Below are 24,969 nucleotides of genomic sequence, written 5' to 3' on the forward strand. Positions count from 1 at the left end.
ATTGATACTTGATTGGTACAGTTAACCAAAAAAAAAAAGATACAAATGAATAAAATCAGATGAAAAGATACTACACAGATATCACAGAAATAAACAGGATCATGAGTAATCACTACAAACAGCTACTTGGAAAATATAGATGAAAATATAGATGAAATGATAGAATTCTGGACACATGCAATCTACCAAAATTAAGTCATGAAAACTTGGAAAGACTTGTACCTAGGCAAGTGTTCCACTGCTGGGAGAAGAGCAGCCAACAGCTGGCAGGCATCCTGGGCCTGGTTAATGCCAAATTTGTGTTAACTGTAACAGTGTGCCAGCATAGTTTCCAATTTTTTAAAAGATATGTGGGGAGAACAGATGCCCACACTCCAGCAAGCGGGGCCTGGGAACTGATGTGCACCTGTTTGTGGGCCCTGAATAGGCAGGCAGAGCCCCATCTGGCATGGCACACTGCAGGAGGACTGGGTTTGGGGATCTAGATGCTAGTGAGTTTGGGGGTTGTGGATTGCTCAGAGAAGTGGTCTGGTGATGTGTGGGAGGGATGACTGCTGAGGGAGAGTGTGACAGGTTAGGTAGGAGTGACTTCTGGGGCATGTCCACCAACCAGACTCCTACACTTGCAGGTAAACGAGGGAGTTGAGACTGGGTGGTTTAGAGGAGGGAAACCAGAGGATCTTCTGAGGCCATACCAATACACCCACCCACATGGGAGACCTAAGCTGGGCTAATTAGTATTAACTAACACCTGCTGGTGCCTACAAAATTCATGGCTAGGGTTAGAGGACTCGACCACAGTACCCACCAGTGAGTGTCAGAGCAGAGGGTATACCATGTTAGGCTAGGTCACGGACACTAACTAGCTCATGAGAGAACTGGGTCTGGTAGCAGATTCCATGGGGGATCGTGGGCTCACACCTGTGGGACTGCTATAAGAGCTTGTTTGCTTAAGGGCTCAGGGTGGTGATGGACTGAGCTAGGCATGACCATGGAACTTACTAATACTCATGGGCACTAGGGTTGGGAACAGATTGGGCTGATCTAAGCTGTAACAACCTCAGGCACACCCAAGAATTGAGTAGGGGCAGACTGGGTTAAAACATCCACGAACACACACACAAAAACTGTGGTGGGTAAGGACCTAGCACTCACTGACATGTATGAGATCTGGGTCTTGGAGTGGGTCTGATGGGAAACCTGGGGAATTCCCCTGGTAGACTACCACTCCTGTTGGTGAGCATGTGAATCAGGACAGGATGCTGGTCAGGTCAGGCAGGGATACTTCACTTATCATCCAGTATGAGGGTTGGCTCTGGGGAGGTGGACATGTCAGGGCAAGGTCAAACTACAGCACGCTGGTATGCATGGGAGCAAGGATGAAGTGCAGGCTATGCTGGTCGAGTCTAGACTATCACACCTACCAGTTTGCATGAAAGCCAGGGATGGGGGCAGGCGAGGCAGTGCTACGCTGCAGCACCCACTAGTGAGAGTTGGGAAAGGGGCAGGCCAGGCCAGGTCAGGTCAGGCTACAGCATCTGATGGCAAAGGCACGAGGGATGGGTTATGCCAGGCTGGATCAGAGCAACCACTAGCATGTGCAAGATCTGTAACTGGGAGCAAGCCTGGTTTGGGGAGCTAAGGGGACACCCTGGCTGGGCTGTGGCTCCCCCTGGTGAACGTGAGAGCCAGAATTGGGGTCGTGAATTGGTAGGTACTTTGCTGCAGTGTTCTTCGGCATGGGTGTGGAGTGGTCTGGGGTGTGCCAGACTGGCTGGGCTACGTCTCTGTACCTGCTAAACTGTGTGAGAGCTGGGTCTGGAGGTGGACCAGAAGGGGCTGGAGCCAGAATGGGTGTGGCCTTATCAGGAAAGGCTGCTGTACCTGCCAGACCAGGAGGTGGGCTTGTCAGACTGGGCCAAGAACCCCTCAGTGTGTACAGAGTCTGCTATTGGGAGGTGACATGAGATTGCTAAAGCAATTTTAAGCAAGAAAAACAAAGCTGGAGATGTGACAAAACCAAATTTCAAGACATGTTACAATGAAAATATCCTGGTACTGGCACAGACATAAACATGCAAACCAATTTAAAGAATAGAAACCTCAGAAACCTATCCACACATCTACAATCAATGATCTTTGACAGACAAAGCTTAATCAGTCCTGGGAGAAAGAATAGCCTTTTCTACAAATGATGCCAAGAAAATTGCATCTCCACAAGTATAAATATGAAAGAAGACCTTACACCTTACACAAAAATAATCGAGGATCTAAATCAATATCCTTATACCCTCAAGGTACCAGAAAAAAACACGGGGGAGGGTCTGCAAGACACTGGCATCAGGTGAAGAAGCAACTGACCGAAGGGGAGAAAAAATATCTGCAGATATGCAACAATAGAGTATCCACATCCAGGATTTATCAAGAGCTCAAGAAACTAAAAACAGAACAAACAATTCAGTGGGAAATGGACAAAGAACATGGATAGGCATTTTTTTCAAATAATGAAGTTAAAATGAGCAGCAGACATGAAAAAATGATGGCAATATACTTGCCATAAGGAAATGCAAATAAAAACCACGATGAGGTTTCACCTGACCCCAGTTAGAATCACTGCCACCCAAAAATAAAACATCAAAATAAATGCTTGCATGCCTGTGAGGAAAAAGTTGCCCTAATTCAGTGTTGGTGGTAATGTAAACTAGCAAAAGCATTGTGAAAAACAGCATGGAGATTTCTCAGAGATCTGAAACATATGTACCGTATGACCCAGCCTTGGAACTGCGCAAGTGCAATCAGCATATGAAAGAACTATATTTGCTCTCATGTTAACTGCAACTCAAATCACAATAACTGAGATGTGAAATCAACTCGGATGACCATCACTGATGCCTGGACCGTGTAGGATATAAACACTGTGGAATACTATTTGGCCATAAAAAATAAAATCCTATATTGCTGCAAAATGGATGCAACTGAAACCATTATGCTTGGTGAAACAAGTCATTCCTCAAGAGACAAATATCATATGTTTTCTCTGTTATGGGATAGCTAATTCAGGCCATGCCAAAAATGTTTAAAAATCAAATTCTAACTCTGGAATATGATTGTTGTCTTTAGCACTTGTTTATACTCCTGTGGAACCGTGTTCTTCCTACTCCTTTTTTTGTTGAAAATTATCATTAATTTAAATTAAGCCTGAAATTAAACAGTGGATTGAAAGTATGTCTTTGCAAAAATTAAAGAAAAAAAAGAAAAGAAGGAAGCGGATTGAGAAAGGGAGGGGGGCACCGAGGGAAGTATGGTTACCTTCTTGGATTTTTAGCTAACAAGTAATGAAATTTACTTTCTTTATGGCAGTGATTTTTTTTAAAGAATTGTCAGCTGAGCACAATGAATTCTTTTGACTTTGGTGAACTGTTTAAATGTGTGTGTGTGTGTGTATGCATATGTTTTGACAGCATGTGGCAAATGAAGCTAATGATGCTTTTCACGTTGCTCTAGTAATAGAAAAAGAATGTCCATCATTGTCCGGACTCCGATGGGACAGCTCCGACTCTACTGCAAAGGGGCCGTAAGTATTCGGAGTCAGTGTCCATATCTACAGTGTCTTTGGTCCAGCAACTCAGAGGAAACCTTCTACAATTTCACAGTTTTAAAACTATTCCTTACTTCTTTGAAAGGCTGGGGGAAGGAAGGAAAGTGAAAGGGAGGGAGTGGAAAAGAGAGAGAGAGACAGAGAGCGAGCTGGCTTTCATCTACAAATTCACTCTTTTCATCTACAAGTTCATTGCGTGGCTCTGGTTGGGTGGGCCTAAAGCCTGAAACTGCATCCCAATCTGCCACATGGAATTTCAAGCACTATTAGAGATTGAAAAATCCATTTTAAAGGGAGTCAGCAGTCAACCCCCTTTGAGATTTGATGGAAGGGAGAAGTTTCTTGCTTTATTTTTCAGTTTCCTCATAATATTATTTTAAACAGCTAATTTCCAGCTGTATGTTTTCTTTGGTGAGGTATCTGTTTGCATGTCTTGTTTTTTAATAACTGCCATTTTAAAATTAGTTTTGTTTCTTATTGCCGAGTTGTAAAAATTCTTGGCATATTTTGGATAGCAGCTATTTATCCCATATGTGTTTTGCCAATTTTTTTCACCCAGTTCATGGGTCATCCTCTTGATATCTTTCACAGCTTCTTCTTCTTTTTTTAACAGTAGTCTAGTTTATCAGCTATTTCTCTCATGTATCATGTACTTGCTATTGTATCTAACAAGTTATTGCCTTACTCAATCATGTAGGAGATTCATGGTTTTGTGGTTTACATTTCAGTCTGTGCTCCATTTTGAGTTGATTTTGGTCAAGGTTAGAAAGCTTGTGTCTGGATTCACTGTTTCACAAGAGGATGTCTGTTATTTCAGCATCATTTGTTTCAGACTGTCATTAGTTGGCTTGTTACGTAGACCTGCTTCTCGGGTCTCTGTTCTGTTTGCTCTGTCTGTTTATATTCTTTCTCCTGCGCCCACTGTTCTGATCACTTGCACCTTTGTATCAAGATTTAAAGAGAGACAATGTCAGTCCTTCAACTATGTTTTTCTCTTTCAATATCGTATCATCTATTCTGGGACATTTTTGTTGCCACGAATCAGTGTTGTTGATGTTCACAAAACAACTGTCTGGGACTTTCATTGAAATTGCATTGAAAATCTATATAATGGGAAGAACTTACATCTTGAAAATATTTAGTCTTCCTGATCAGAAATATAGGATTTATTTATCTCCATTATTTAGTGCTTATTGAATTTCTTTAATCAGCATTTTGCCAGGTTCAATTTGTTTACACTGTGAAAGATTTGTAAAACTTATAGTGGAGTATTTCATTTTTGAGAATACTTGTACAAACTGTGTTGTTTTTAATTTCAAGCTCCACTTGTTCATTGATAATATACAAGAGGACAGTTGAGTTGTGTATTAATCTAATGAAAATAGATAAAATTGTGGGATTCTTGTTCCAAGGTGGTTTTTTTGTCAGTTAATTTGGATTGTCTACATAGAGCTGCAAATTTCTGCAAACCAAAGTTTTATTTTCTTGTCTTACTGCAATAGCCAGCATTTCCAGGATGCTGTTAAATAATGATGATGAGAGGAGGAATCTTTTTGTTGGTCCTGAGCTTGTTACAAAACCTTTCATTTCTTCCCATTAAGTATATTGTTACCTATAAGATTTTTTAGAATAAACATTGTTTATTAAATTGAGGAGGTGCTTCTATATTTCAATTTACTGAATGTTTTGTTTTAAATCATAATTAGGTGCTTGCTTGTCAACTTCTCTTTTATACATCTATCCATATGATTATGTAAATGTTTTCCTGTTGCTTGTTGCTGTGTTGTTTGGGTGTTGATTTCAAAGTATTGGTTCATTCCCTCCAAGTTATTAACTTTACTGGTGTAGGCAGAAATATTGGCAGTTTGTGACTTCTTTTCTCCTTGACTAGGCTGGCTAGACAGTTACTTGTTCTATTGATCCTCTCAAAACACTTTCTAGATTTTTTTGTGAGCTTTCTTTGATTTACACTCCTAATTTTATTATTTCCATTCCTTTGCCCACTTTCAGTTTCCTTAACTCTTCTTTTTCTAATTTCCCTAGTTGGAACTTTGGAGCAACAGTGGCTAAAGTGGTTTGTGCTATGAATTTCCTCCTAACTACTGCTTCCACAGCATCTCACAAAATCTGATGTGTCACATTTTCATTTTAATTCAAGTTGAAATTTCTATATTTTGACTCTTTGTGGCTCATTTTGAAGTGTGTCGTTTGGTCTTCAAATATATGTGTAATTTAATTTCCTTATAATCAGAGAGCATACTTGATTATTGCTTGACTCTTGTTCATTTAACAAAACTTGCTTCTGGTTCTGATTATGGCTTATATTTGATGTGTAGTTAGAGGTTAACTATCTTGCTGTAAGGTTTTATGATTACCAATTAGGACAAGTTTGTTCATAGTGTTATTCACATCTTCAATACTTAGTTTATCTGTTTGTTCTACCATCAATTGAGGGGGAAATGTGAAAATACCTAAATATATTTGTGGATTTGTGCTCACTTTGAAGTAGTATTAATTTAACTTTACAGATTTTGAAGTTATTTGTTATGAGGGGGGATTTTCAGTAAGTTTATGGAAACAAGCATTGTGAAAAATCATGACCAGATTTTAAAATTGTTCTGAACAAAGTAAACTTGCTTTTTAATTCCACATTTACATGAGCTTTTAAAATATGCTTTTATGTACATAATATCTAGGGTTATTACATCTCCTTTGATTAGTGTTAGTATGGTCTTTTTCCTTTCCTTTAAGTGTGTTTGTGTCCCGTTTATGTATTTTTAAATTTTTATAATTTATATGAGAGAAAAGATTTTATGGTTTTTATATATATAGTTGTAAGAACATAATGAAAGTTCTCCACTTTACCCCTCCTTGCCTTCTCCCTCATACTCGCTCTTTCGCACTCAAAAAAAAATTGTATAATGATGTACTTTAAATTTACTTTATAACCACAAGCTTAAAATCCTACTACATAAAAAGTTCAGGCCCTGGCACTACAGCCTGGCGGCTAAGGTCCTCACCTTACACGAGCCAGGATCCCATACGGGCACTGGTTCTTGTCCAGCAGCCTCGCTTCCCATCCAGCTCCCTGCTTGTGGCCCGGGAGGGCAGTCAAGGACGGCCCAAAGCCTTGGGACCCTGCACTCATGTGGGAGACCTGGAGGAAGCTCCTGGCTACTGGCTTCTCTGGCCGTTGCAGTCACTTGGGGAGTGAATCATCGGACGGAGGCTATTTCTCTCTGTCTCTCCTCCTCTCTGTATATGTCTGACTTTACAATAAAAATAAATAAATCTTTTTAAAAATTCAACAAGTAATGAGTACAAAATCTACTTAAAAATATAGATGAGAGCTCTAATCAACTCTCAAAATGTCAATTGTGACACGATGGAGTACTACTCAGTCATTAAAAAGAGCAAAATCCTATCTTTCGTAACAAAATGGATGTAATTGGAGTCCATTATGCTTTAGCGAAATATTCCAGATCTTGAATGACAGCTCTCATATGCTTTCTCTGCTTTGTGGTAACTGATATACAGAGTCTTTAAAAAAATGCTGCACATATGTGTTTGTATATTTAAAGTATATTTCTTTTTATTTTTATTACAAAGTCAGATATACTGAGAGGAGGAGAGACAGAGAGGAAGTGGAGCTGCCGGGATTAGAACCAGCGGCCATATGGGATCAAGGCGAGGACCTTAGCCACTAGGCCACACCGCCGAGCCCTAAAGTACATTTCTTTTAGGAAGTGTAAAGTTGATTCTTATGATTTCATTCATGAATTTTAAAGGTGTTTAGTTCATTTATATAGTGAACTTTCTATATGGGTGGGTTTAAATATGTTATCTTACCATTTATCTCATAGTTATCTATTCTTCTTTACCATATTTCTTATATTCTTTTTATTCCTTAAGTTTTAGAATTCTAGTCTGTTTTCTTTTGTTCTATGTTGGTAGTTTATAGGTGGCGCTTTAATTTCTTTCATTGTGCCTCACATGGCATTATTCTGCTTCATGTATAAGAACGTTACTTTTCTCTAATTCCACTTCTCCTCCAATCGTATGCTACTATATTCATATGCTTTATTTTACAAATACTATAAATCTCACACTACATTGTTACCAATTTAGTTTATATAGTCAATTATTTAATAAGAAAACATCTTGGTATATAGTATTTGGCCAGCCCGTTACATTCCTTAGCTTTCCCTTCTTCCCCATCAGGTAAGGTAAGTGTTATTTTCAAGTGTATTATTTGATCAACAGCCATTTCCATGCTAACAATTTTCAATTCTGTTTAAAGTGACTCTGATCTGTTAATACCTTAAACCTTCTTTTTGAACACATTGTGTTTTCACTGTAGTTAATCTTGTGCACACCAGGAAATAGAATAACATCACTTGAAAGCAGTATTTCAAACTCTTACTGGATGGCTTAAGTGAGATATTAATCGTGGGATTTTTTTAAATACAGGATTCAGTGATTTATCAGAGACTTTCAAAGTATTCTCTGTTTGTGAATGAGACATTGGTCCATCTGGAATATTTTGCCAAAGAAGGTATGTAAAAATTGCTCCCTTTAGAAATGCAGTTTTTACGTATCAACAGTACTTTGTGATTGCACATCGCTGTTGTTTGTGGGGCCATAGAAATGAACCACACAAAGGGCAAGCCTTGAAGGAATTTGTTAACAAATCAAAAATGATGGGTGACGCTAGTACCAATGAAGAAAACTAACAAGGGGTGAGAGGAGCAGAGAATATGTGATGCTCCTTGAACAGGATGACCCAGGCAGAGACTTAGTGAAGTAAATGAGAAGCAGGTTGCCTCCCAGAATGACATCCGTAAGGTCAAGCCAAGTCCAAGAGTCTAGAAGCAAGAGGATCGGTGCGGATGCCACTATAAGGAGGAAGGCGCAGGGGCCAGATGGCAAAGGGGCCAGAGGCAGCTGAAACACAGCACATCCTAAATGTGCGGACACTAAGCTGCCTCCAGGGTGTATTTGCACCTGCTCCACTGCTTTGTTCATTGGTGGCGCAGCCAAGATGCAGTCTGTTCTTTTTTGCAGGTCTGAGAACTCTGTGTCTTGCGTACGCAGATTTAACTGAGGAGGAGTACCAGTGGTGGTTGAATGATTACAAGATGGCTAGTGTATCTTTGCAAGATAGAATTAAAAAAGTGGAAGAATGTTATGACAAGATTGAAAAGGTAACAGTCCCTCTGTTTCTTGGAGATTATTTTATTCTAGAACTATCTTATACTCTGTGGGTTAGAGAGTGTTGTTTTACAGGCCTTGTGAGTTTGCTGCAGCTGGAGCTTCAGGGGTTCCACAGGTTCTGAGTCCATTTTTTCTCATGGTCTCCCAGGGTTCTTTTGTCAATTAGCTCTTCAGTGTCTGCTTTTCATTCCTGTAGGAGCTTGACCAGAACAGATCAAAGAGACACTACCCTTGACCCTTGACATCATCAAATCCACCCCCTTTTCAAAGTCAGGTATTGCAAACCTGGACTCTAATACAGGCCACAATGCTCAAACACATCCCACCTTCCTTCTGGGTGATTCCACTCTAATCTGTTGGACACATCACAGTGAGGTGGACAAGCTGAGCTGGGTCATCTGCCTCTTCCTCATGTTTCCATTTGAAGTCTCTACTGGGACATTCCATTGGACCCCAGTCCTCTGCTCCCACTCTCTGGGAAGGACGCTGAGCAATTCAGACTGGGTTTCTGGAACTTGACAGGCTGTGCAAACATTACTGTGGTGATCATTTTCCAATAAAGGTGCTCTGTTTCATATTTGCCACTTGAAGGCTAGGAAATCTGGAAGTCAGTATTGAGAAAAAGGTGAGGAAGTCATAGGATAAGGAGGTGGACGATGAAGCTGAGGCATGGTGTGGTCTCTAATCAGTTCACTCGTAAGCTAAATGCTGGTGCTCAGCATGACTCTGCAGCATATTCACAGCTCCTCACATACCGTGAGTGTCTAGAAATGGTAGTGGACTAAATGAATGAATGATTTAGGGTTGATTATTTCAAGCTTCTCTGCTGCCAAGTGAGATCAGTGACCACAAGCACCTGACACAGACTCTACAAAGGACAACAATAAATGTTAGAAAGACCATCTCAGGCCAGATTTTCCTATCTGGTCTTGGTGGTTATTTGGCCTGTGTGAATGCCACTTTAAAACTTCAAAATTGCCTGTTTACTTGGAAGCTGGTCATGAGAAAGATACAGTGCTTGCCCTCGAGCTAAGAAGCTGTTGGAATGTCAGAGAGGCGATCTACTAAGTTGTAGACACTTTATCAAAATGGTGTCACACTACTTAATAAGATGCTGTGTGTCAATGACTATGACATTAAAAAGAACGGCACTAGTTGTCAAAGTATTCCTGTGTCAGTTCAACACGAGAGAAATGCAGTCTGAGTAACTCATGCAAATGATCAAACTCGGTGATGCTAAATCACGTTGATAATTGTGAAGCGTGTTGATTCATATTAGAGCTGGGCCCTCACTTTGCCCTCCTTGATATTGTTCATGTCATGTAACAATGATGCGCTCTTGAGGACTGAGTGACACAGACCAGCTTTGTAGGGGAGTGGGGTCTAGAACTTGCCATTCCTTATTCTAACAGAGGACTTGGGAGCTAGATGATATCCCACTGAAGGGATTCTCATAAAAATGGACGCATTTGGCCAGGGATGGGGTGGCGATGATGGATGAGCGATTACCTAGCACACACAGATCTTGATGAAATAGAGATGGATTTTTTTTAAAAAGACATTTGTTTTTCAAGCTATGATACCTAAAAAAACTTTGTTCTTTACATTAGTTTTTAAAAATCTATTAATTCTGATTTTCTAGGCTTCGGCCACTTGTATCCCAAATGTTCTTCAGTTCTCCTTTTAGTTATTTTGTATTAGCTATCACATAATCATATCACCTGCTTTCAAAATTGCAGCTGGTGTTTGCTCCGTTATCTGGGTACTTTCTGCAGACTTGATGGATTGGTTCTTTGAAACTGGCTTTTCTAGATCATTCTGCACTTCTTGCTATGGACATTCTTATTTTCAGTAGCTGGGTATTTTCTCACCCTCTGCCTAACTCTACACCAGCAGACCTTCTTTGTTTTCTGAACATTTTTTCCTTTTAGGACTCATGTTACTAAGGCTTTGTATTTCTTTCTCGTTTTGGAGATGTTTAGTTGAAATGCTATCTTGGCTCCATTTATTTGTCTTTTCTCCTTTTTTAAAAATTGACTCTTGCAGGGTTTTTTTTAAAATATTTATGTATTTTCATTGGAAAGGTAGATATTGAGAGAAGGATAAATAGAGAAAGATCTTCTGTCTGCCAGTTTACTCCCCAGCTGGACACAACAGCAGGAGCTGGGCTGATCTAAAGCCAAGATTTAGGATCTTCTTCTGGGTCCCCCACGTGGGTGCAGGGTCCTAAGGTTTTGGACTGTCCTCAACTGCTTTCCTAGGCCACAAGCAGGGAGCTGGATGGGAAGTGGAGCTGCTGGGACACGAATTGGCACCCATATTGGATCCTGACGCATGCAAGGCGAGGACCTCAGCCATTAGGCTACCATGTGGCTGCATGGTACCTAGTTTCTGTCTAGGCTACATGCTGGCCTAGTTTCTGTCTTTTTAGTTGGTGTGGTTAGACAACACACATCTAAGTGATTACTAGTATAGTTAATTCAGCATCCACCACATTTGTAACTATGTTCTACATATTGTGTTTGTTTTCCCCCTTATTTCTTTGCTTTCCACTTTTTCTGCCTTGATTTTAATTGGCCATTTTCTATTTCCTGCTTCACTTGTTCTTAAAATTTTAATTAATCTGTCTAAAAATTTCAACAGGTACATTAAAAATGGTACATATTTATTTGCTATTCTGTGATGTTTCACTACATGTATAGACTGGGTAATATCCAATTAGGGTAAACTTTTATATCTGTTCAAAAATGTAACATTTGTTTATAAGGAAAACTTCTACAATGCTATATTTTGACTTTTTTTTAAATAGAGAAATACAAAGTGTGTTAATACTAGTCCCCCCTATTATGCAAAAGAATCTCAGAATTTCTTTAACTACACTTATTATTTAGCCAATATTCTTCCTATTTTGTGGACCTGATTGCTGACATATTACTTTTCTTCTTTTAGAACAACTTTTCTTGTAAGGCAGGCCTATGGTTGATGAATTTCCTCAATCACGGTTTGAGAAAGCATGTATTTCTCCCTCACATTTGAAGAATAATTTCACTGGATACAGAATTTTAGCTGATGGCTCCTTCTTTGAACACTTTAAATCTATCAGTCCTATCTCTTCTTGCTTGCCCAATGTAATTATTTTTCAAAGTGTTTTATTTATTTACTTGTATCTACTTGAAAGGCAGAGAGAATGACAGCAAGAAAGAGAAAGAGCGTGAGAGAGCTCTCCAAGAGACTGCAACAGCTGGAGCTGGGCAAGCCTGAAGCCAGGAGTCAGGAGTTTCCTCTAGGTGTTCCAATGTGTTCAGGGCCCCAAGCACTTGGGCTATCACCCACTGCTTTCCCAGGCCTTCAGCAGGGAGCTGAATTGGAAGTAGAGCAGCTGAGTCTTGAACCAACAACCAAATGGGATGCTGATGCCACTGGAAAATGCTTAGCTTCCTATGCCAGCATGCTGGCCCCTACTAGATTGTCTTATATCTTACCCATTTCACTTTGACAACTGGAAGAGATGAAGAATATGCTTAAATCCTTTGGTTGTGCTGGCTTCTGAGAGACATAGCTCAGACGATCTGAGGACATCATTTCTGATCTCTGTGTTTTTCATAAACCCCTTCATCAGGAACCTCAGAACCACTTCAGTGATAGGGAAATATCTTAGGAACACAAAAGAAGCAATTAAATAAGCAAGAACCTTATGGAGAAAACAATGAAGTTGTACTTATGGGAAAATGAAGGTCCCAAGTAAGTGAATGGGCATGTATTATACAAACAGCAAAACTCAACAGAGCAAATGTGGTCATTCTTAAAGTAGAGTAGTGCAGGAGTGCATAAAATTCCCCCCAAATTTGCACATAACTTGACAAATATGCCGAGCTATTAATAACAGAAGTAGGAGGAGGCTTAGAATGATTGTGATAATTTTTGGAGAATAAAAATGAGAGAATATCTACCTGACTAGCTGTCAAGACTTCAAGATAGAACTAAAATAATCGATGTTTGCTAACTACTTATTATCTGCTAGATATTATTTTAATCTTTTACAAATATTCACTCATAAAAATTGCATTAGTAATCCTATTTTCTCAATTTCTGTATCTTAAGTAATTTGCATAGATCATATGTATATCTAGTAACTTGCAGAGTAAGGGCACAAATCCAAAAATTCTTTTTTTTTTGTTCATCTATTTTTTTATTTCAAAATCTTTTTTAATTTTTGATTCGTTTTTAACAGATCCAATATGGTGTGCAGCTACAATTCTAAAATCATAATGTCATTCCCCTCCTACGATCTCCTGTGTTATGAACCATCATGCTTCATGGGCTCATGTTGTCATAGAATAGATGAATGGAAAAAATAGAAAAAAAGTGTGTGGTTGTAAACATATGCAACTTTATGTAATACAATTATAATACTGCTTACCCATCACCAAAATGTATTCTTTCATCTTAAGATTTTATGTTTCATTAGTAATTTGGGGGAAAAAAATCTCTCCAAAAACCTCTAGAAATTTCTGCTGCTTGGAGCCACAGCCATTGAAGATCGACTTCAAGCACGTGTTCCAGAAACCATAACAACTTTACTGAGAGCGAACATAAAAATATGGGTCTTGACAGGAGACAAGCCAGAAACTGCAATTAACATAGGTAAACCTCATTGTATATGTATTCGAAATGTCTTCCAGTACCAAGAGTGCTTGACTAAACTTTTAAGAGATTGCTTCATACAATCTTTAAAAATTATTTTATTTTCTTTTTGATATTATGTACTTGGTTGAGAAGGCTATATGCCCATGTGGACCATTGATTAGGGTGTGGAAGACTGAGATATGGGAAAAAGTGGGTGAGACATATGCTTCCGTATTTTTTTCCTCCTGTGTTTGGGGGTTAGGAAGGAAAGTAGAGAAGGCTGTTCCCAGCAGCCAAACCACATTAGTCTTCAGGGATGGGGGGTGACCACTTGAAGTTATCCTGGGATCCCCAATGTGGAAAAGAATGTCCAGAGGGCACTGCTTAAGTGGTTTTGGTAGTTCTGAGATGCTGTTGGTTTCATTGCTCCAAGGCTGAGAAAATCCATTGGATGACATGGTCCACCTTTGGGTCTCCACTGTCCCATATATTTGCTGTCAAAGCTTGGCTAGGAGACTTGTCCAGTCAGTTCTGCCTTCCATCCCCTGAAGTAATACTTGATAGCCTCTGCATGCCTCAGTGAGCTCACTGTATGTCCTCATGTGCATCTGGGCATGTCATCCACTGCACAGGCATCAGCAATTGATGACGTCCAGTCCCAGTACATGCATCCAAGGTCAGCCTACAAATCCTATGACTGTCACAATATTTGGAGTTTTGAGTCCAGCAGTCCAGTTGGGGAGTGGGAGGAAAGGGCAAGAAACCTCACTTGAGGTGACCCCAGACCTGACTCCTGTGTGTGCCAACCAGTGCAAAGCCCAGCTTAGTCTGTCAGCCATATCAGCCTATAGAAACACTGGTGGTTGCAGTCACTCAGTCAGTGCTGTCCCCAGCCACATTTCATATGCAAACCAATGAATGCAGGATCAGACTGGGCTGCCTTGTCCACCATACACTCAGCACACACACACACACACACACACACACACACACACACACACACACTCTAGCAGGAACCACAGTCTAGTCAGGGTGATCCCCAATAACTCCCACCAGGCCTGCCCCCAGCCCCAGTTCCTGTGCATGCTGGTATGTGCAGCAGACTAATGCTTGTACACACCTATGGGTGCTGCAACATAGCTCATTCCACTATCCAGCCCACACTTAAGCCAATGAGTGCTGCGGCTTGTCCAGCCAGGCTAGCCCCTAGCCCTGGCCCTTATGTACACTGATGGGAGCTACAGCTGACACAGGCACTTGGTAATTACGCCTAGAGCCTCTCCCACCACTTTCCTCCTGGCCACATCCAATTCCCAAGAATTACTTTTTCCCTCAAGTCTTCAATTGTCTCCTCAGCCCAACCAATCTAGATTGAGATACAGCACATGTTGTTAATAGGGTGATTTTTATCTTTTCTCGAGTGAGTCTCATTTTGTTATCAGAAGTCTATACTACACTTGAATTACCTAAAGTTCAGGGTAATGGAATTCTTAGATATAATTGTTATATTACACTGCATTCATTTAAACACAGAGGTTGAATAACTGATAGATCTGCAAGAAGAAAGCAAATAAACACTCTGCAGTCTTACAGCAGGGATTATAGGTGGCAACATTTTTAAATGAATGGAGGTGCCAGGTTGGCCCCACTGGCTGGCCAATAGCTCTCATCTCCAGCCCTGACAGGCAGGTTGGGCTGCCCAGAGGAGGCAGGGAAGGGAGGATCAGGCTGGATGGCCAGTGGGTGACGATGCTGAAATTCTGTGCTGCCCCTAACTGCACATGGAAGAGCATGGAGTTTGATCTGGCCTTTTCAGGTTCCTGTGGGATCCAGCAAGATGTCAGAAGTGGGTGGAGGTTTTAAGAGCACCAACTAAGAAGAAGAAACACCTGATCCACTAAATAAATGTTTTTGGTTGTGTGCCAAACACTTTGAGACTTCTATGGTCTGTAGAAATATACATTCTTGCAAAGGCATTAGAAGACTAAAGAGGGCCTGGGTTATTTTATTTCTCAAAATTCACTGAAGTAGACACTTGTGAAGTCATTGGGAGAGTCCTTTTAGGACAGTTCTTCGAGATAATGCAACACCAACAACATTTGATCTTACCAGTTGATTGAAGACTCCTCACAGTAAACAGAGAATAAGTAAACGAGTTGAGTGAAGATGAAAAAACTAATGAGAGTTCAGAACAGAAGCAAAGGCATCAAGAAACCAACAACAGTAACGCTCAGAACCGCAGTGCGGAAAAAGCGGGCGGTGAGCAAGATGAAGGCATTTTACTTTTCACCCTTGAGGAGAAGGAAAACAAAGCATATTTAAAATCTTTATTTGACATTTTGATTCTTATGGGGAAAAAAAAAAAATCCTGGAGATGGCCACAAAGCTGAGGAAATCCCAGAAGGACTCGTTAACTCCTGATACCCGTCAGGCTCTGCTGGAGTGCCCAGTAAATTCTGGCAAAGAGGTCCCGAGGAAGCGCTCTGAGAGCACAGTTTTTAACATGTTGTTCTGTTCTAAGACACGCAGAAGCAGATGCTGGAGATCTGTAAAAGCTGCCTTCGGGAACAGCAATAACAAAAACAGAAATGATAATAAAGACAATTGATTTTAGCACAAAAACATTTTGAAATGCATGTATAATTTTTTTCATGACTTTTTGAAGAGCCCTGTTACTGCTGAATATGAGAAAGCACTGAGTATTTCATACTGATCCTAATTTTCATCCTAATAATTAAGACTTTCCATGACTCAGACATTGCCAGCAGTGTCGAGGTGGCTTTTAAGAAAATGAAACGGTCCTTGTGGGGAGCACCAGGACCCTGGCATGGAGGCCTATCTCCTGAGCCTGTCCCTGAGCCACCTGAACAAACATTAGCTTGCTCTGTATGTATTCCTGAGGTGGGATAGAAACTTCCAGAATTCAAGCACTCACCTTTGCCATTAATTTATTATAAAATAAATAGTAAGTCATTTATTTTATAACAAGAGAGAATTTAGCAAGGATTCTTCTAATCTGTTTAGCTAGACATCCCTGAACCTTACAATTAGACCACCCTAGATTTCTTAATCAAATCCCTCCTTGGCCACATTTGGTGTATAGGAAGTTAGACATCTTCAGTAAGAATCCTCCTGCCCAGGCCATTTTCTCCATGATTTGCCACACAGTGAGCCTGCACCCTGCACCTTGCTGCTTGTCTATAAATTTCCACTTGTCGTTTTGTTCAGGGCCAAACCAGATCTCTCTCCCCTATTGCAATAGTCCTAAATATAGTATTCCTTGATGTCTTGAAAGGTTGTTAGTTAAATTCTGCTTGTTTGGTTGTTTGGCTTTGATTTCACAATTCGGTTTTAAAATGACAGTGACTTAAAATTTACAAATTGGAAATTGACTTTTGAGGTGCTGTAATCCAGACGGAATACTGTTGCAGATTGGCAAAAAATAATCTGACTTCCTCAAAGAGTCAAACAGTGTCATGGAATGGTAATAACAATTAAAATATATGGAAATTTATAGGTACAGATTTGACCATTAGTTGTACATGCCTTCCAAAATATTTCTATTTAGGATGCCTACTAAATGGACCAGAATTTTAACGTCTTTAAAAAAAACTCTGCAACTTCTGGTTCAGCTTTTGTAATGGGCTAATACACTTTGAAATAATCCTGAGGCAAAGAATATAATGAAGGGAGGATGGAAACAATCCTTGATTTATTTTGAATGCCCACAAAAAGCATTAAGTATTCAAAAACACCATCTTTGCTTTTCTCTTTCTAGCATATTCCTGCAAGTTGATATCAGGTCACATGCCTCGTATTCACTTGAATACAAATTCATTTGAGGTAAGTAATTTTAAAAAAAAATTATGTTTAGTAAGAGTGTAATCTGCTTGGTACTTGGGAGTGATCCAGTTCTTTGAAACCTACATTAGATGAATGTGAACTCAACTCCATTGGAAGGTCCTGCCTTTCCCCAAGCACTGTGAATTTCACTGGCCTCCACTCAAGGTGACCTTTGGTTCTTGGCTTTTTGTGTCTGTTCAATTCTTAAGTTGCACTCTGAGGTCAGTTCTTTATCACCATCTGGATCTTATGCAAAACACAGGACTCAGATCTATGGTTTATAAAGAGCTTAAAAAGAGAACAATTTTGGGGCACATTGCAGTCCTTACTGAAAGTCTAAGTCAATAGGTGGCATTTATATTACAACAGTTAAAGGAATTTGGGGCCAGTTATTGAAAACTCTTGCCCTTAAAAGTTGAATGGGGAAGCTGGCACATTTGGCTCCACGTCCAAGTGTCAGCATCCCATATAGGTGCCGGTTTGTGTCCTGGCTGCTTTATTTCCAATCCAGCTCCCTGCTTGTGGCCTGGGAAAGCAGCAGAGGATGGCCCAATGCCTTGGGACTCTGCACCTGCATAGGAGATCTGGAAGAGACCCCTGGCTTCGGATTGGCTCAGCTTTGGCCATTGAGGCCATTTGGGGAGTGAACCAGCAGATGGAAGATCTTTCTCTCTGTCTTCCCTTCTCTGTGTAAATCTGATGTGCCTTTCCAACAAAAATTTTTAAATCTTCAAAAAAAAAATTGAGTGGGCAAGCCATTTATTTCCTTTTAAAATGTTTTTATATGTAATAATTTTTGACTTCTTCATGCACTTGCTTTGTATGCTAGTATTATGCGAATACACTTAAGTAATGCCAGTTATTTTCTACTAAATATCTTTCTTCTGCCTAATTTTCTCTCCTCTGAGTCTCCCATGTAGGTACAGGGGCCCAAGGTCTTGAGTTGTGTTCTGCTGCCTTTCATGTCAAAATCAGAGAGCTGGATTGGAACTGAAGCAGCCAGAACAAAAACCAGTACCCATATGGGATGTCATTGTTAACAGGCAGAGGACTACCCTGTTGAGCCACAACACTGCTGCCTGATTTTCTAAGATGAACTTTTAAGTAGTTTAGAATAGGTTTCATTTATTCTTTCTCTGATATTCTTCCTTTAAAAGAAGAGTTTTTTTATTTACTATTTTTAATTCATTAATTACATTGTATTATGTGACACAGTTTCATAGGTACTTGGATTCTCCCCACCCCTCCCCAAACCCTCCCACCATGGTGGATTCCTCCACCTTGTTGCATAACCACAGTTAAAAGAAGAGTTTTTACATATGATTTTTCTTCTCCATAGAAAATACTTAAAAATATTTCTTATAAGGCAGGTCAATTGGTGGAGTTCCCTAAGGTTTTGTTTGAGCCAGCCTGTGTTTCTCTTTCATATTTGAAGAGCAATTTCAATGGATGTGCCATTCCAGGTTGGTGTTTCTCGCTCATTTAACATTGTCTTCCTGACTTCATGGTTCTTGTGTGAAGGATGTTATAATTCTTATCTTTACTTCTCCATTTTTGTTTTGTTTTTCTTATTTTCAATTTTATTTTTGATGATTTTACATAGTTGAGTAGGATGGGAAAGGTCCAGGATCAGAGGAAAACGGGTGACACCTTTGTGTCCCACACTCTTTTCTCTTTCTTCCTGTATTTGGGGGAAGGGGAGAGACAAGGGGAGAAGCCACACCAAGCCTCCCAACTGCCTCAGCACCCAGGGATGGGGAACAGCCACCTGATGTTATCCCCAAGTCCCCGATGTGGAGCATGCTTTGAGAGTTCTGCTCTGGTGGTTTTGATGGATCTAAAATGCTGTCGATTTTGCAGATGCAAGAATGAGGCGCTCCTTCCAAGGTCCATTGGCTGACACAGTCCACCTCTGAGTCTCCATTTGCTCAGATATTTGCTGTCCTGTTTCACTGGGATGTTTGACCAACTTGTTCTGCCCTCCTTGCTCTGCTATGGTACCAGATGTCCTCTGCTGGCACCATTGTTCTGACCTATCGTCCATGTGCCCCTGGGTATGCTGTCCACTGCTCCGTCAAAGCCACTGAGGAGGTCCAGTTTTGAAAGAGGCACTCCATTGTTAGACCACAGATCCTGACACTCTCTCCGCAGTTGGAGTTATGAGTCTAGCGGATTAGTTGGGGGGACCCTCAAAGAAATCTTGTCTGAAGTGATCTCAGACCTATCTTTAGTGTGTGCACCTGTACAGGGGTCCAGTCTGTGCTGTCACCCACATCAACTTACTTCCATATTGGTAATTGCAATTGCTAGGTCAGATCTATCTCCAGACCCATTTCTTACGCAAACCAATGGGTAATGCAGCCCAGTTCAACTCTGCCCTCCACACAGTCAGCCCTCACATACACCATTGGGAACTGCAGTCCTGTCAGAGCAACTCCCAGTAACTCCCACTAGGCTGGCCACCAGCCCTGGTTTCTATGTCTGCCAACATAGTCTGGTCTGTCCCACTCCCATTCAGCTGTCATATACATAATTGGGTCTTAAAGCTTAATTCATCCCAACCAACTCCACCTTCCAGCCCACACTCATGCCAGCAAGTGCCACCGTCTGTCTAGCCAGGCCTGCCCCAGCCCTGGTTCTCATGCTTGCCAGTGGGAGTTGCAGCCCTTCAGTGCCCATAGTTTCCCTACTGGGCCCACTCCTACTCCTGGATCTTACACTCTCCAGATGGTTCTACAGTCTAGCCCCCGTCCCAGCACTCGGCAGCTGCTGCTGCTACAGCAAAGCCCAGCCAGTCTGCTCTTATTCTGGCTCATGCCTGCACCAATGGATACGTCAGTTAGTCCAGCCTAGCTCTCCCCTAATCCAGTTCACATGCAGGCCAGCAGGTGTTGTATCCCTGCCCAGCCTTGTCTGCCGCCAGTCCCAACTTTCATGCTCAACAGTAGGTGGGGGGCAGACCAGGCTGAACCCGTTCACATCACCTGCTGGTGAATCCAAGCACCAGAATAGAGTGTGGGTCAGGCCGGGTTCGGCAGCAACACAAGCCAGTACACTTTACAGAATGCCAAGATGGGGTGAGCCGTACCAGATGTGGTTGCAGCGCCCGAACAGCACACATGAGAACTAGGCGGGGAGGGGAAGATCTGGCAGGGGGAAGGTGGGCTCCCCTGCTGGACAACCACTCCCACTGGAAAGCGTGAGTTGGGATGGGGGCAGACCAGACCAGACAGGGATACAATATCAGTGGGCCTCTGGTGAGCTAGATCAGTGAAGGGCCAGATTGGACTGACTGTTTTGACTGGTGTAAGCAAAAGTTAAAGTGGGTGAGGGTTGGTGGGGCTTTGCCGCAGCATTAGATGACAGAGGCTGGCACTGGGAGCTTGGTCTGTCAAATTAAACTCCAGAACCACTTGGAGAGTGCATAATGCAGAAGTTGGAGTGGCCTAGTAGGGAGATAGTGGGTTACCACTCCCACTGAAGAGCATGAGAGCTAGGGCAGGGACAGGGGTGGCTGGACAGGGGGGCATCCGCCAGTGTGTGTGTGAACTGGATGGTAGGGTTGGTTGGGCTGAACTATGTTTCAATGCCCATTGACATGTACGACAGCTAGATGGGATATGGAACAGACTAAACAAATCTGCTGTACATATTGGCATGCATGGGAACCAGGGTACGGGGCAGGCCTGGTGGGGGTTATGGGGAGTTGCCCCGACTAGGCTGCAACTCCCACTGGTTTGCGTGAGTGCCAAGTGTGAAGTGGACAGGATTGGGCTGGACTACAACACCCATCGGTTCGTGTGGAAGACAGGTCTGGAAACAGAACTAACCCATCAATTGCAACGACCAGCATGTGTATAAGCTGATTAGGGCAACAGACTGTGCCGGACCCTGTACCGGCAAGCACACACAAGAATCAACTCTGGGATCACCTCAGATGAGGTTTCTTTGGAGATCCCTCCAACCGAACTGCTGATCTCAGAATCCCAACCATGAAGAGACTGTGTCAGCCAGTGGATTCTGAATAGATTCCATCGCGATTGAAACAGCGAGATTGGCAGCAGTTCAGAACTGTTGAAGTATCAAAACTGCTTAAGCAGGACCCTCGGAGCATGCCTCACATCTGGGACCTGGGATGGGAGGGAGGCTAGGTGGGACTTTTCCCTTTATTTCTCCCCAGGCCCCAGATACAGGGGGAAAATTATGATATTAGTGTGGAAACAATGGTCTTACCCACTTTCCTGTAGCCCTTGACTTTTTGTACCCTAAGTAACTAAGTAAGATGATCAAAATAAATAAATAAAGTAAAATAAAAAAAAAAAAGAAACTTAAAACTTATCTGTGTGTTAAATCTTGGGAATATTTTCAGAGATCCCTGGATTTGTCTTCATGACTTTTCCATCTTTCATTTTTTGTCATGTTTGATCATTTTGACTAGCCTGTCTTAAGTTTACTGACTTGCGCCGTTTCCATTCTGATATTAACCATGTCAGTTGACTTTTTTTTTAAACCTCAGATGTTACATCTTTTAGTTCAAAAGCTTCTTATTTTTTGTTCTGAGATTTCCAATCTCTGTATTATCTAGGGAAATAATAGAATAGTTTTGCAAAAGCCTTTGCTAATTCTGGCCCTGGCTTGTTTCACAGTCAGTATGTTTGTTGTCGTTTCCCTTATGACCGGATCATTTTGTCCTGGTTCTTCTCATGTTGAATAATGGTAGACTCAACGATAGACATTGTGAATGCTTTCTTGTAACAATCCTGGATTCAGTTATATTCCTTAGTTCAGTTCTTCAAGTTTTAAAGGCGGTACACTTTGGGTTTATCAACATAGACCTGCTCAGGATTCTAGCACACATGGCAGTAAGTTTGAAGGTACAATTTCACGTCCCTGCCTTTTTCCTTTCTAGATTTCCCCTCTCACTCACTGATAGGCCTGGTTACCTGAGGTCTTCTAGCTAGAAAGATAACATGCTTTCTACTTTGCGTTTTAGCTGCCTCTGTGTTGTTATCACTGCCACAACCAAAGCTACGCTGAGAGCAATGCAGGGGGTTGGGGGACAAAAGGAAGCAACCAAGTGGTGGTTATTTTCCACAATTGGATTCCTCTCTCAGACCGTCTTGCCTTTGTTTAGTCCCTGGTGTCCTTACCTGAATTAAGAATTCCCTTGATCAGTTCTGATAAGGCCATCTAGACTTCTATACTTGTTAGTATAATATTATCTATAATTACAGAAAAAATTTGAAATTCTTCATTTATGGTATAGCCCCCCTTAAATATTTTCCTTTCTAAGAATTTCATTTATTTCTGTTTTGCCATGGGATGAATTTTATTATTTAGGGAATTTATTAATATATCAGATGCTCAGGTCACAGCAAGTGCATCTTAGCTTTCACAACACAATTCTCATGAGTTTTCATGTCAATTGGATATCATATGTCAGTAACACAAAGGGAATAAATTCATCGTAATTGATACAATTCCAAGAACATAATGAAACCTCCCTTCAGAATATTTTTAAATTTACTTAACAAAATTTGGAGTGTAGCAGTAAAGGTTCCATATAACTCTTACCCACTTCTAGTAAATATCTCTTACTATTATCTTTGTTGTAATTAATAAGCTACTCTAAGCTTCCTCCAGTTTTTAATCTAAACTTCTACCATTCTTCCAAGTTTCTAGTAATAAACATTCCAGGTTTAGATCATACAGTATATAATTTATCTCCTTAGAGGGTGCAATTCAATAGATTTTAATATATTCACAGACATGTACAGCCATCATAATAGTTTAGAATATTTTCACCACTTCAGAGAAATTCCATTCTGTTTAACTATTGCCTCCCACGCCGCTCCCCTTCACCTCTGGTCTACTAGTCTACTAATCTTCAACCACTAACCTTCTTTCCCTCTTTATGGGATTGTCTATTCTGGATTTTCATATAGTTGAATTATATTACATGTGCTACTTTTTAATCAGTATGTTTCACTTACCGTGGTGTTTTCAAGGTTCATTCATGTTCTACCATGGCTTAGTATCTTGTTTTTGTTTGTTTATTTTTTAAAGAATTCTTGTGAGAATCTGGGGAGGGAAAGGAGAGAGAGAGAGAGAGAGAGTTTATATTCACTGAGACCTCCCCTTCTGCTCTTAACATGCCTCTGATCGTCTGTGTTGGCTGAGGCCATGAACTGATTCCAGGTCTCCACATGTGCAGTGGTTACTTAATGGCTTGACCTGTCAACACTGTCTTGCATGATTTGAAATGTGGGGCCCAGAACCCAAACTGGTAATCAAATCCAGTTCAAGAATCTTCATCACCAGACAAAAGGAATAGTCAATTTTATGGATATACTGTACTTTGCTGATTCAGTCATCATGCTATTTCCATGCAGTTGTGAATAATTGTGCTACAAAAACCAATTGTGTATAAAATTCTATGTGAACATGTTGTCAGTTCTCTGGAGCATCCAGACACACACGGTGGGAACTCTGTTTCCCATAGTGGCCACACCATTTTACATTCCCACCAGCAGTGGATGAGAGCTCTGATTTTCCACATCCATGCCAACACTTGCCACTTCACCTGACTTTTGGTTGTAGCCATGTTAGTATATCTGAAATAATGTGGTTTCAATTTGTGTTTTCTTTATGGCTTACAATGTCGAGGACGTTTTAGTGTTATCTAGTTGATTCTTAATCTCATCTCAGTAAGATGTTTAAAAGGAAGAATGTCTCAACCCACCATTTTGACTCAAATATTTGTATTTGAAATGAGAAATATAAATGACTCCTTCCTTCTCCATTCTAGGCAACAAAACAAGTGGTTAATCAGAACTGTCAAGAGCTTAGAAAATTGCTAGGTAAAGAAAATGAAGTGGCCTTAATTGTTGATGGTGAAACTCTGAAGTATGCCCTTAGGTCTGAAATCAGGAGGAACTTCCTAAGATTGGCTGTGTCATGTAAAGCAGTACTATGCTGTAGGTAAGACTATATTCACTTTTTCTTACATTTCCTGTTATACTTGGAAAGTGTATGTAAAGAAAACAGGCATGAAAATATATGTGTCACTGCCTTTGAGGGGAGTACTTTTGTGTGAGGAGAGATCTCCAGTTTGTATCTTTTGTTCAGGATTGTGAAGCCAAAGATGAAATCAAAGCTGAGAGTCACCCAGCACCAACTTTGTCCAGTGACCAAAGAAGAAAGAAGCAGAAACTTCCCTGGGAAATCCATTCGTCAATCTGCTGGGGATGGGGGCACGAGGGAGGGAATATACTACTAACCAGAAGACGCACGCATGGATTTTTTTTTCAGATAGGAACTGTGTAATTCTCAGAATCAGAGAATCATATTCTCCTTTTATGGTTTGTGGGAATCATTTTTAGCTTGAAATTGAGACTGTGTTGGTAGCCATCTTGTGTCTCATGGAGTTCAACCATTGCTCTGTGAAGGAGCTTCTGCACAGGAGCCACCCTGATCTCCAAGAGAAACAACGTTAGTGTTTAGGGTAGCATGGGGACTTAGTAAACAGTAGGTTTTGCAGAAGCAAAGCTCTTTATTGGGAAATCTGAAGCAGAGATGAAATAGTTTGTACCTGATACAAATTGTCAGGCTTAAGATTTACTAACTTTTCAACTGTTAAATTATTTGTCAAAATTATGGAAGTCTTCAGTAAGATCAAAGCTTCTATA

The 24,969-nt window shown here is 40.9% G+C and overlaps 1 protein-coding gene across 1 annotated transcript in view; it reads left to right on the forward strand.

The window, feature by feature from the left end:
- Positions 1-24,969, forward strand: part of LOC101535813 (phospholipid-transporting ATPase IB-like) — a 143,879-nt gene that overhangs the window by 58,755 nt on the left and 60,155 nt on the right. Inside the window, exons 20-25 of the mRNA XM_004577703.4 lie at positions 3,505-3,574; positions 8,069-8,153; positions 8,663-8,802; positions 13,318-13,456; positions 17,217-17,281; positions 24,090-24,262. Of these exons, the coding sequence (XP_004577760.4) occupies positions 3,505-3,574; positions 8,069-8,153; positions 8,663-8,802; positions 13,318-13,456; positions 17,217-17,281; positions 24,090-24,262 (672 nt within the window). The remainder of the gene's footprint in view (positions 1-3,504; positions 3,575-8,068; positions 8,154-8,662; positions 8,803-13,317; positions 13,457-17,216; positions 17,282-24,089; positions 24,263-24,969) is intronic.

The sequence above is a fragment of the Ochotona princeps genome, chromosome 12, assembly GCF_030435755.1.
Source record: "Ochotona princeps isolate mOchPri1 chromosome 12, mOchPri1.hap1, whole genome shotgun sequence".
NCBI classification, from domain to species: domain Eukaryota; kingdom Metazoa; phylum Chordata; class Mammalia; order Lagomorpha; family Ochotonidae; genus Ochotona; species Ochotona princeps.